The 14,098-nt window shown below is 35.6% G+C and overlaps 1 protein-coding gene across 3 annotated transcripts in view; it reads left to right on the top strand.

Annotated features, from left to right (window-relative positions):
• Window positions 1-208: 208 nt before the first annotated feature.
• Window positions 209-14,098, top strand: part of LOC123231355 (solute carrier family 25 member 46) — a 23,866-nt gene continuing 9,976 nt past the window's right edge. For 2 of the 3 annotated variants that reach the window (XM_044657615.1, XM_044657614.1), the window contains exons 1-5: window positions 1,068-1,408; window positions 5,920-5,962; window positions 7,115-7,172; window positions 7,633-7,710; window positions 8,299-8,399. In XM_044657615.1, the coding sequence (XP_044513550.1) occupies window positions 1,129-1,408; window positions 5,920-5,962; window positions 7,115-7,172; window positions 7,633-7,710; window positions 8,299-8,399 (560 nt within the window). In that variant the 5' untranslated portion in view covers window positions 1,068-1,128. Of the gene's footprint in view, window positions 219-1,067; window positions 1,409-5,919; window positions 5,963-7,114; window positions 7,173-7,632; window positions 7,711-8,298; window positions 8,400-14,098 lie in introns of those variants that run through there. The other variant, XM_044657616.1, reaches the window with a different exon arrangement.

Here is a 14,098-nt window from a genome sequence, read left to right as displayed (position 1 = left end):
TGTACTCCCACTGATCATCACAGTGCCTACCACTTTAAATTATGACCAATAACAGGTATTTAGGTAAGAACGTAGGAAGATTCAATGTTCTCTTATGAAAACACTCAGAATCTTGAGCAGGTGGTGTCAAGAGAAGAGTGTCAAGAACAGATGGAAAGCAAGTTCAAGATCAGAAAGTCCGACTTTGCTCCTGGAGTCTTTGTAGCTAATGAAAACAGGTAGTATAAAATACTCAAAAGAAATACTAGATTTTGGTATGGCTTATATTTAGGTTTATTAGTACAATTAGGTTCATTATTCTTAATTATACTTAGTCTGAATTGACGAGTGTGTATTTCAGGTGCAAGATAGAATATACGCCCCGGAATTGCTTTTATTCACTCTAAGGTTGCACAAAGTTTCAGAATCCCAGGGAGTAGATTTTCCCCAAGTATAACTTGAATTGACCCAATCTTTTTGCCTTTGTCTGATTGATACTGTCCTCGGAGAAAAATCTGTAGCGATACCACAGCAGTATTGTGGATATTTGAGATGATCAGAGCAGATCACCTCAAAATCCAACCTGTTATTTGGAGCAAAACAGAAGAAAAACAAACACTCCGTAGCTAGTAATGCCAATTCTCAGCTTTCCTGGGGGTATCCCAGGAAAGAAAGGCCCCTAATTCCTCAATAGCTTGATCAACTGATCTTCCTCGGTCGGGTCCCTGCTAGCGTGTGTCTCCCAGTCAAAAAAAAAATGACGTATCTGCCTGAACACACTTGCCTGCCATTGCCTTCCAGTAAAAGGTTTTGTTCAAAGGTCGAGGCTTGTGGTTTTTCTCATTCCCTAGAGATTTCCTCCCTCACATCTCCACACATTTTAAACCAAAACTTCTACAAGCCCTGTGGGCTCCAGACTCCATTTCGGAGATTCCAACTTTACACCTTCGTCACCCCAGCAACCAACGCCCCAAGACTAGCGGAAGAAGCTAGGTTAATGTTCTTTGATTTCCTCTTCCGAGATCACTAGACAACTTCCGGTTGTCAAAATCTCGACGCGGAGGAGAAAGCAGGGGTGGTCACCGTTGTTGGGCCTCCGCAGATGGTTGAGGTGCCATCTGGCACCTTAATCCTTCCTCGTTGAACTCGATGCATCCGCGGCGTCCAGACGGTTTCGATGGCTTGGGCTATAGGGGTGGAAGCAGCAGCCGGGAGTTTCCTGGGGGCAACAGTTTCTCCGCAAAGTCCTTCAGCTCCTCTGACCTGAGCCACTGGGTGACCACTCCGCCCGACATCCCTGGCAGCCGCAACCTGCACTGGGGGGAGAAGATCCCACTTTATGGCCCTGGAGCAGCCTCCACCCCGGTCGGGGGGTCCTGCGAGGAGCCCTATCCTGGTGGCTGCAGCAGCGGGCCCGGGGCTAGTAGTGGTGAGGGCAGGGGAGTCGGGAGTATGGGGCTCCAGAATTTGGACGTGAGTGGGTGTGCAGAGTTGTAGGGAGCGGGAACCTTTAATTTTTCTGCTCTTAAAAAAAAAAAAAGTGCCCGTTAGCCACAGAATTGCTTTCCTTACTACTCTTTTACCCCATCCCAGGACCTTTCTATTCTTTAGCTTACCATATTCTCTTCCTTTTCTTTTCTTTCCCTTTTTGGCATTCTTTCCCCATCGAAACCTCCAAGATCTAGAGCCCCACATGAAATTTGAGGAAATATTAAGTCTTACCAGACCAGTTTGGTAGCCCGTAAAATGAAAATTGTTTTAAGTAGGATGTCAAAAGACTAAAATGTTATCTTACCTAACTATACCCCACCACATGACTTTGGGAATTTACTTAAATTCTCGTCTTTAAATATGCCCTTTCCTAGCTAGCTGAGTGTATTACTACTCAATTATTTTTACATTAAGTTTCAATAATAATAACATGGGCATCAGATTGTGGATTCTCCACTTTTTAAATTTGCTAGTAAAACCGTAACAATTTGTATTAATTATGTGAAAGATTGGTCTTAAACTGTGTTTATTTTAGAGCCATCCTTAGTTTCAAATGGAAAGACATTTTTAAATGCTCCCATTTGTGGCTTCAGCATAGTTTTTATTTTTTTAAACTTCATTTTCATCTTGAACTCTTAACTTTTACAGAATTTTCATTCCTATTAGAAATAGAAACATATTAAGGTGAACATGACTGATATCTGAACTTGCCATACAGTTAACAAAAACTTGAAAACTCATTTTGATGCTTTTTAAAATTTAATTTTACAATTTTAGGTTCAGTTGAAAAGCTCATTTGTCTTCATGATAATGATAAAGCTACATAATTAAATGCTGGAATATATATATGAGGTTGTAAATAACATTACTATACCAAAGCTGATTCCAAATTTGGAGTTGGGACTCCATAGTCCCAAAATAAGAAAGTATTTTATTGTTGTTTAAATGATTTGGTTTAACTATAGTTATATAATTGTAGTTGGGTAATTAAGTAGTTATGTAGTTAATTGTAGTTATGTAGTTAAGTCCAAGGAGAAAAGTTAAGAAGTTTTAGTGGGTTACAAATGTGAATGAGCAAAATAAATGTTAACCAACATGGTAAACCTAAATTCTGTTTTTCACATTTAAGAAACAGCATAGACAAACTGGAGGACAGGTAGAAGAAGGTGATCAGAATAGCAAGAAAACTGGCTTTCAGTGTCATGGAAGGATCACTTGGAGTGGGAATGTGTTAGGAGGTTATTGTGTGAAAGAGATTTGGTCCCAGAGATCTAAATTAAGAACAAGTGGTGGCAAGTAGAGGAAGAGAGAGGTTTTGACTCAGTGTATAGGAAGACATCCTAATAATTAAATGTTTCCAAATGTAAAATAAACTGTCTTGAGAACGAGAAGATTTCTCTTAATAGGAAGTTATATCTGTCCATTATGTTCCAGAGGGAATTCCTATTCAAGTAAAGGTAAAGGATTTCCTTTCTTGGTCTTCTGAAGTTTTATAGTGTTACAGTCTCATAGACATAATACATGTATAAATACATAGACACTCAAGCATCCATTAAGGCTTATGATGTGCTGGATACCAAGACACTGTGCTAAATACGTATATGAATATATAGTGATTATAAATACCGAGATTTATAAGTTATATGAAAATTGGTTTAAGCACATTATTGTCATATATATATAAAGTGCTTATTTGCTGTACTATAAAATATTTATTGTCAGGGGAGCTGGGTGGTTCAGTGGATTGAGAATCAAGCCTAGAGACAGACAGGAAGTCCTGGGTTAAAATTTGGCCTCAGATACTTCCTGGCTATGTGACCCTGGGCAAGTCATTTAACCCCCATTCCCTGACCCTTACCACTCTTCTGCCTTGGAACCAGTACACAGTGTTGATTCTAAGCCAGAATGTAAGGGTTTAAAAAAAAAACAAACCATTATGGTGCAATTGAAAGAGCCATAGATTTGAAGTTAAAAGAGTTCCAATCACAACTATGCCTTTTAAAGGCATATTTGTGAATTTATAATTGTGAACTTCTACAAAGCACCATCTCTCTGGGCTTCAAGATGCCTCATGTATAAAAATGAAGTGGCCAAACTAGATTTACTGAAATCCTTTCCGTATCTGAGTCAGTAATCCCAGTCACTGAGAAAAAAACCAAACCATTTATCCAGTTATTGTTAGAGCTTTCTTAATGTTCTGATTTAAAAAATTGAAATAATTTATATTATTAGGATGAGGCTTATCTTTACAAAGTCAATTTCTTACGATGAAGATGGTGTATAAAGCTGTTATGGCAAGGAAAGGAGCCAATAGGAAATGTATAGTCTGTACAACGAGCAATTCAATTTAGTTAATATTTTATTCAGTATCTACCCTATAGAAGGTATTAATAGTACAATAGGGCCTACAAAGATAGGTAAGATAATGCTACTGCTCTCAGTTTCCAATCTAGTTTGGACCTTAGAGAATCTCTATAGATATGAAATTTCTTGCAAAAGGAAGAAGAAAGTAGTAGTTTAAATTTTTTGTTTCTTGAGCTTTATTGAATGACTTTCCTCCACTCCTTTTTTTCCCCTTTGCACTACAGTCTTTCCTGGATCTAATTTTTATAGTCAGAGCAGAGAAAATATTTCATACAAAATGTTAGAATGTGAAGAGAACCAAAAGAGAAAGAAAAAACTTTACTTTTGTAATTTTTGTGACTAGTGTGAATGAATGAATGAATGAAGCATTTACTAAAACACTGTGCTAACCAAATAGTTTCTTCTCCACTCCCCTGGATATATACTAATATACCCTAGGTTCTTTTAGAGAGGAGAAGAGCAAGGTTGTTGCTTATTTAGAAACAAGGAGATAGGGTACAAAACTAAAAGAATTCTTTTTTTTTAATCTTTTATGTAAATGTCCCCTGAAGCCTATTATTAAAAAAAGAGGTAGGTATCTTTATACTACTACTAGGCTAGTTATTATGGTTGTTATTAATTTGAGGAAGCTGTGATTTAATTCCCTTGATGGCTGGTGCAGGGACACCCGAGTCCTGCCACTCAGCTGGATGTTATAATAACTGCCCTTCTTTATAACAGTGCCCAGGCAGGATCCCTAAAGGTCAGTGGATGGGTAACCCTTTCAGGCCCCACCTGACGTTGATTGATTATTGGTATTGGGCTCTATTAGCCTTGGATAACGTAATCTGACTGAGTTCATCTGACTGCGTTGCTCCCTCCCTAGAATGGTGATGGAATATCTACTCCAGGAAGGTACTTAATAAATTTTATCTATGTTGTTAATAAGGAAAGGAAGGATCAGGAAGGGATTGGGGATAGGAGACCTTATCACTAAAGATAAGACAATAATCCCTCAGGACTGTAGGCTGTTCAGTAATGCTGGATCAGTTCTGTTCTTCACCTCCTCTGTCTCAGCCTGGCCACAGCCAAACCAGAGTAAGCAATCTGCTTGGATGACACAGATAATTGATGATCTCTCTCAGCTTCTTACTGCCAGTTGTTAGGCCATTTCTACAGCCTTCAGGAAATACCACCCTTACCACCCTCTGCTTCTTCTCCTACCCACTTCCCAGTTCCTGGGCCTGGGATACCTAAATATCTAGAGATGGTTTAGAGGCCTAAATATCTAGGGAAATCAGAGAGAACCAGAGGATCCACGGTCAGACCCACAGGTCAATCAATGTCCAAGATAAGATTGATGTTTCAAGCAAGGGTTTCAGACAGGGCTCCAAAACCAAAGCCAAGGCCCAAGCCAAAAGCCAAAAGGGGGTCCTTCTCAGAAGTCTGTCAGGGTATTTATACCCTCTGGCCAACTGCCTTTCCTCTTGTCATCACAGCCTCTGGGAACATTCCGATGTCTCAAACTGCCTTCACCTGTCAAGGTGAAATTCTCAACTCCCAGAGTTTGAATATGACAGGCCTGAACTTTTTGGATTGTGATACCTGACCATAATATTCTTTTCTTCTAGCTATAGATACAGAGAAAGGTTCCTTCTGTTTTTTTCATCTCTGCATGAAAACTAACTGTACACTTTTGCATTATTATTCAAAAAGTACTTATGAAGCCTAAGCCGGAGGCCAACGGGCTTAAAAACACTTAAACAAATCAAAAGGAATGGAATTTTTTCTGTGCATGTGGGAGGACAGAGAAAAAATGTTAAGAAATAACCCCCTATGGTTACTAGAAATAGTCTTACAAAGGAGACATTTATTTATTTATTTTTAAGATTAATGGCTTAACATTTTAGTGATATCTGATGTAATTATGTATCTACCTTTATTGTGTGTAGGTGAAAATGTATTCATAAGTATCCAGGAGTTATGGAGTACTTCAGACCCTCCAGTACAAATTCATCATTCATATAAGCATTCTAGAAATTAGTTTTAAATTACTACAGTTTATTCAACTGTAAATTATATAAAATCTTATTTCTTCTCTTTCAGAACAGTTAAATAGATTTGCTGGATTTGGTATTGGACTTGCAAGGTATTACTTTTATATAAAATATGCTGTAGGTTGATTAGAAAACAATTAATGTCTAAGATGAAAAAAATTGGATAATAATTGTTTTGTGCAGTAAGATTCAAGATTCTGAATTTGTAATTATAGGAAGATAGATTATATCAGGAATTCTTAATTTTTTGAGTCATGGATTTCCATTGACAGTCTGATGAAGATTGTCAACCTCTTCTCAAAAAAAAAAAGTAAAATACATAGGATTACAAAGGAAACTAGTTATAATTGAAATAAAGATGCATTTTTTCCTTAACCAAGTTCATGAATCCATTGAAATTATCATGTGTTTATCAGCCCTGGGCCAGAGATTCATTTCTAAAATTAAAATTTAATTTATCAAAAAGTTTTGTGGTTTTGTCCCTGACACTTGAAAGAAAGCATTAAACATTAGAAACTATGAATTTTGTTTACCATTAATGAGATTATTAAGCATTATAATCTACTGCGAATAGAAATGTCAAAACTGAAATATTTTAACTGTGATATAACTTTCTATTTACTAATTGTTTTTATTGGACATGAGCTCAGTTATATACATAGAAACTACACAGGACATTTGTTCAGTTCTATTAAATTCAGTAAATGACAAAAATATCTCTTTATTTTTGCTTCATATCGTTATGATTTTGGAATTCTTACTTCAGTACCTCAGAAACTTCTGTGGGTTTTTTTGTTGTGGATATTCCTTTCTCTATTGTGAAAATTCTGAGTTACTTTGGTCTCAAAGCATATCATCCTGCCATCATGCATATGAGCTTCTCCAAACTTAACAATGTTAATTCTTGAGCTGTCAGACAACCTGGTTTCACCTCCCTATCATGATGTGGAACCAGAGTAGGTCTTTTGTGTCATATATATTGATTCTATAGAATATGTTAATAAAGACTGAAAGAAATGAAAGTGGATATTTAAAATTTAAAAAGAATTTCCCTTCCTTAGAGATTTCCCTTGCTCCCTTCATTAGGAATTTGTTTTCCACGAGTAGTATGTATTGTTTCAGTTACATAGTTACAGCTTAATTGTGTGATTTTTGTTAGTAATAGTACATTGCTTTTGAAGTATATGTTTATGTACAAATTGAGATCATTTTGATAAAAATGTTCAAAATTGTTTTTTATGAAGTCTGTTTACAGAAAATGTGTTGGCCCATCCTTGCATTGTTCTTCGTCGACAATGTCAGGTAATTGTCTGATTTCAATTATCTTTTGAAATTTTAATTAAATGATGACTTAGTACAGGTAATGATCTTGGAATAGAAAAAGAAGACTGGAGATTTTAGGGATCAATCTGTTTTCAATAATGACTTTTAACTAATGTATATTCTTGTTATAAGGTTCCCACTTATAGAAACAAACAATGAATTGAACTTAAAACATTAATATTTTAAGAATTTAGGTTGACTAGGAATCTTTTCATACATAGTTGTGTATGTAACAAACATTTTACTATTATTAAAATATAGTTTAAGTGAATTTTATTCCAATTAAAAAAAATAAATATTTTACTTTCAAAATACATTGACATATTCCCCAATATAAAAATACATTAATATAATTTAATATTTTATTGATTTATCTATGTATTTAAGTGAAAATTAAAATTGTAAAATATTAACAATAAAGACTTTAAAATTTTAACAGGTTAATTATCATGCTCGACATTATCACCTCACTCCATTTACAGTCATCAATATTATGTACAGCTTCAACAAAACCCAGGTGAGAATGTCAATCTACAGGTTTATTTGACATATTTTTTTAAAAGTTGAAATTGTATTATGTATATTAATTTACCTTAATTTAAAAAAGAACTGTTCTTGTCCACTTAGGTGTCCATTACCTCATCAGCTTATTGAATCAGTTAGCACAGTGAAGGAAAGTTTTTAAAGAGTTTTAAAGATGGAAAATGTGAACTCAGATATCCATATTTAATTGACATTCTCTATGATCATAATTCAAATTGTTAATCTGTAAAAATGTAACATAAGCTTCTTGAGGGCTGTTTTGATTGTATCTTTGTATCCTCAGAACCTAACAAGTTCTAGGCACATAGTAAATGCTTAATTAATTCTTATTGAATTGAAAGAGGGAAGAACCTTAAGAGTATGAGAAAAATTTAATTGAGTCAAGATCCTCTACTAAGATTTTCTTTAGGAAAGTATCAGTAACTATTACAATATAATTAAGAATTTGCCCAAATTATGTAGACTTTAATGGGCATACCATATGCATATCTGTGTATTTTTTGGTTAAAAATTTTTTGGTATATATGTATATTTTTAATTAAAATTTTTCTTTGCTTTTTAGGGTCCAAGAGCCCTTTGGAAAGGAATGGGAAGCACATTTATTGTTCAGGGGGTCACACTTGGAGCTGAAGGAATCATCAGTGAATTCACACCTTTGCCAAGGTATCCTTTCAAATCTATATTGAAATATAAGGGGGAAATAATTTAAGTGTCCATCTTGAATCTGATCTCTTTTATGAACTAACCAAAGAAGAAATTTACCTATAATGATTGATATAGGGCAATAAATGATAGAATTAACTCAGTGCTTTGAACTGGGGAACTAGCCATGGTACAGTGGATAGAGAGCCAGTCCCAAAGTGAAGAAGATCTAGTTCAAGAGCTGTGTCTGATATATATTGGCTAAGTGACCTTGGATGAGTCACAACCTCTCAGTGTTCTAGACAACTTTTTAAAAGCATAAGTTTCAGGGAATGTATGAACTTGAATTGGTAAAGAGAGTTTCCTTATCAAGGAGCTCCCTATGTCAATGAAATCACTGAACTAGTTTCTATCCCTATCCCTTAGAAATAGAAAAGAATATGAGATTTTTAACCTGTTCTCAGTAAACCAGATCTTCAAATTTTGCCTTCTAACCTTTTAAAGTTGCACATGCTTTCTAATGCCAACCTAAAGTGATGGAGGGAGTTTTCCAGCATTGAAATCACAGATTTGGGCCCTGGCTCAGTCCCCTCTGCTTATGGTTCAGAAATTCTCTTAAATATAGTCATACAAAAAAGATTTTAAGCTTGTACATTTTTAAGGCTAGCAAGCATTTTTGTCAGAATATGCACTCAAGTACATTTAAGTACTTATTTTATTAATACATTTAAGTACATTATTTTAATTTACCTGCTTGTTGAATGCCTAGCTTTTTTTTTTTTTAAACCCTTAATTTCCGTGTATTGTCTCATAGGTGGAAGAGTGGTAAGGGTGGGCAATGGGGGTCAAGTGACTTGCCCAGGGTCACACAGCTGGGAAGTGGCTGAGGCCGGGTTTGAACCTAGGACCTCCTGTCTCTAGGCCTGACTCTCACTCCACTGAGCTACCCAGCTGCCCCAATGCCTAGCTTTCTTGAAATCTTTTATGTGAAAATACTGTGCCTGTGTGAGAGAGGTAGCAGCACTGTATTAAGTTTAATGGTTTGATCAAAACATATTCATTGGTTCTGATCACTGTCTCCCTTAATCTGCCCCTCTTTTTTATCCCTCCCCTTTATCTCCTACTTCCTTGTTGAATGAGATAAATTTTTGTACCCATTTGAATGAGTGTATGGATATTCTTTGTTTTTGAACCAATTCAAATGAATGTGAGGTTCAATTGGTGCCTACCTAATCCCATTTTCCCCTCCACTATAAAAGCTCTTTTTATGTACACCTCTTTTACACAAGATAATATTCCCAATTTTTCTTCTCCCCTTTCTCACAAGTGCATCACCCAACAGTTTTTTATGATAATCCCAGTGTAAATGACTCAGTCCTGTGCCTTCTGTCTATGTTGGTTGAGTCCTCCTAACTGTTGTAACAAGTGAATCTGGGAAATGTATAAAACTACATTTCCCGTGATCCAACATGGTCCAACTGTTTTCCGTTTCCGACGTCTTGACGCAGGGGAGCGCTTAAATCTCGTGGGTTAGGAGGGAGTGCTCTTTTTTGCCAGTAAGCTCTCTCTTCTTTGGCGAGTAGGACTTGGCTAGGAGGCAGGATGGAGGCGGCAGTTTTGAATGCTTACAAGCGCGTGGTCTAATGATTTTATCTATCAACATGGCTTTAATTAAAATACTAATTTATATATTTTTACCAGCCTCTATCATTTTTAATATTAATACTGTCCTAATAACAATAAAGTTCTCAATAGTTACATGTATCATCTTCCCATATAGGAATATAAACAGTTTAACTTTATTGTGTTCCTTATGATTTTTTTTTTTTTTTTAACCCTTGTACTTCGGTGTATTGTCTCATAGGTGGAAGATTGGTAAGGGTGGGCAATGGGGGTCAAGTGACTTGCCCAGGGTCACACAGCTGGGAAGTGTCTGAGGCCAGGTTTGATCCTAGGACCTCCTGTCTCTAGGCCTGACTCTCACTCCACTGAGCTACCCAGCTGCCCCCCCTTATGATTTCTTTTTATGTTTACCTTTTTATGCTTCCTTTTGAGTCTAGTATTTCAAAGCCAGATTTTCTATTCATCTTTGGTCTTTTCATCAAGAATGTTTGAAAGTCCTTTATTCATCAAATATTAACTTTTTTACCCTGATGAGTTTTTTGAGGTAGACTATTCTTGGTTGTAATATAGCTTCTTTGCCTTCTAGAATATCATATTCCCAGCCTTCTTCACCTTTAACATAGTAGCTAACTGCTAAATCTTCTGTGATGCTGACTGTGGCCTGATGGTATTTGAATAGTTTCTTTATGGCTGATTTCAGTATTTTCTTCATGACCTGGGAGCTTTGGAATTTGACTATGATATTCCTGGGAGTTTTCATTCTGGGATCTCTTTCTGGTAAAAAGTGGATCTTTTTAATTTCTATTTTGCTTTCTTGTTCTACGATAGGGAATTTTTCTTTGATAATTTCTTGAAATATGATATTTAGGTTCTTCTTTGATTCTTTCAGGTAGTCTAATCTTAAATTATCTTTCTTCAAACATTTCCCAGGTCAGTTGTTTTTCCAATGAGATATTTCACATTTTCTTCCATTTTTTAATTCTTTTAACTTTGTTTTGTTATTTTTTCATGTCTCATGGAGTCATTCACTTCCATTTGCCCAATTCTAATTTTTAAGGAATCATTTTTATCAGTGAAGTTTTTGTTCCTTTATTACCTTTTGTCCAATTCTTTTTTTAGTCATTATTTTCTTCAGTATTTTTTGTGCCTCTTTTTACCAAGCTTTTAATGATTTTTTTTCATAAATTTTTCCCCTTGCTCACATTTGTCCAATTTTTTTTCTTCCACTTTCATTTTTAAAATAATTTTTTAGATTTCCAAGAATTCTAGTTGAAATTGTGTCCAATTCATTTTTTTTCCTTTTGTGGCTTTGGTTGTAGCTATTTTGAACATCATTGTTTGCTCCTGAATCTTAATTTTTCCCTTTTGTGGTCAAAATTTTTTATTGTTGTTTTCTCATTTTTCTAACCTTTTTCTTGACTTTGAACTTTATGTAAAAGTTGGGTTGTGTTCCTGGCGTTGAGGTGGAGAGGGTCACTGACCCAGGCTTCAGACTTAGTTTTTACAAATTCTGGGGGTATGAAAGTTTTTGGTGTTTCCAAGGTGATATGATTTGGGGAGAAGTTTGGTAACTACTCCTCAGCTCTGAGCTCTGGTCCTCACTTAGGAACAACCTCTTATTCAATGTAGCCTCAAGTAGTATTGTTCCTTAGAACCCCTGTTCCTTCAGGACCTGAAATGATTCTACTTCTCACGGCCCTTGTGTTACTGGGTTTACAAGCAATACTGCTACTCAGGGCCCTTGCTCTCTCATCACCAAAAGTGTTTCTTTTCAGTTTTGAACTGTGACTCAGAAGTGGGTAAAGGCAATGGAATGGCCATTGTCTAGTCCTATGTCCAGTACTAGCACAAGGATCCCCTGTAATCTCTTTCTGATCAGTTTTCTAATCCTTTTCCTATGTCTAGTTTGAGAGCTCCTCAAACTGTTGCTCCTGCAGTCTCTACCACTAAGTCTCATCATTGTGTTGCATTCACATAGGCTATAGGCCAGTCTCCATCCCCATGATCCAGATCTCTCCATTTGGTCTACTAAATTGTCTTGGACAGGAAGAATGTCCCACCCCCAATTTTTGTTTACTCAGCTGCTCCAGAATTCCATTTGGGGTATTATTTTTAAATTATTTGGAGGGTCCATGTTTCTTAGTTTCCCCTAATGAAGAGGAACCTAACCAATTCCTAAGAAAGAATCTTTAATTGTGGAAAGGTATCTTAGGTTCTTTTTGTAAATAAGTAGTTATAAATCCTAACTATTCCATATCTCTGAGCTGCTATGATGAGGAAGCAGTGTAGCTGAGCTCTGTCCCACAACTAATGAAATATAGATCTTAGAAGGAGTAACAGATGAACTAGTGAGAAGAATATTCAAGGAGAAACCACAGTGGATCATTTTCTAGCCCAAGAACAAGAATTAAATCCATAGGTAAATGAAATTTTAGAGGGGAAATAACCAGATATGGTTCTGGTAAAATCAGGTAAGATAATCAGAGGATAGGTAAAGATATAAGAAGATATAGGATATAGGAAGATGAGGGAATTCATACAAGTTAACATTCTCGTTAGATAGGAGGTGGGAGGCCCAGTCATTTTCTGAGAAAAGGGAGGGCAATTGGAGACTTATGAAAGAGGAAGAAAGTGTTGAATGAATAGCTGTTATTGGGAATTTGATAGAGAATCAGGTAGAGATAATTAGGCAAGGTTCACCTGAGCTAGGTTTTGAAGGTAGAGAAGGATTTCAGCAGAGACATATAGGACATTTACTCCAGGCATGAGAGAATAAACTGTTCGAAAGGAGAAGGCAGGACAAGATTAAGGGAACAACTAATCATAACATAGGTTGACTAGAACATAAATTGGGAAAGTATCAGAATAAGGCTGGAGAGGTAGGTTAGAGCCAGATTCTGGAAGGCCTTAATTATCATAGAAATTTGTATTTTATCCTATAGAAAATAGGATAACACTGAAGGCTTTTAAGTAGGTAAGTGTTATAGGCAGAAGATTTAAAGATGGCCACAATGTGAACAAAGATATGTTCTCTTAATTATACCTTTGTTTGGAAGTCTTAAAATACTAGTGCTCTAAGGGTTAAAGAACCTATAAGACCTTAAAAGTTTATTAAAATATTTATATCATTAGAAAAATCAGTGTTTCATGCAAAGAAAAAATTATCCTAGTGTAGTAATTTCACATCAGCCACAGCATAAATAATGATTATTGTTTTATGCCATGATGATTTTTCAATATCTTTATTTTCTTTCTTGTTGATAGTTTTATTGCCCACTGTAATGATGACAAACTAAACAGCTGTACTCCTTGTATCAGAAACTTCTTTCATAGAAAGGATGGCCTTTTGAGAGCATAATTTTAATGTTATCTATCAGTTAGACTTTAAACCATTATCAGTTCTCAACACAGAATATCAATTCTCTTAGCACCATTATTGCTAGTGAATGATGGTGTTTTTTTATTATCTCTCAAAATCTCAGAAGTTTTTCACTATAAAAAAAAAACACAAGATGACACCATTCTACTATTTAAAACTTTAATTTTATCTGAAGAAAGCTGAATGAAAATTGAGACCATGTGTGTGATAAAAATTAGATGACTAAATGACCAAACAAATTGACATTAAAGAAAAAAAATCTTATATTTGTGAAATCCTGTTTGAATTTGTAATGGGCTCAATCAACAAAATTTTGTGACTTAAAAACAGCAGTTCTCAGGAATGAGAGTGGGGCTGTCAGTGGTGTATGTGACTAATCCACAGTTGTAGATTACCAGGATGAAATTACCAGCAGAAATACAGAATAGAGCTGAGGTAAATAGATTAGAGCTCTTTCTTTTTCTCTTCTTTACCTTTTCTTTTGTGAGCTCGGTACTTTTCCTCCCTTTTCTCCTTTCATATTTCTTTGTCTTTTCTTCTTACTTTTGCTTATTTTCTTACTTTTCTATTCTTTCTCTTTTCCCTTTCCCTTTTTTGACCCTTTCTTTCTTTTCTATTTTTTACTTTTCCTTTATCTTCCCTTACCTTTTTTTTTTAAACATTTATTAATATACATTTTTAACATGGTTACATGATTCATGCTCCTCCTTTCCCCTTC

The sequence above is a fragment of the Gracilinanus agilis genome, chromosome 1, assembly GCF_016433145.1.
Source record: "Gracilinanus agilis isolate LMUSP501 chromosome 1, AgileGrace, whole genome shotgun sequence".
Classification (NCBI taxonomy): Eukaryota; Metazoa; Chordata; class Mammalia; order Didelphimorphia; family Didelphidae; genus Gracilinanus; species Gracilinanus agilis.
Note: the sequence above shows the minus strand (reverse complement) of the source record. Positions and strands in the feature narration are given on the sequence as shown.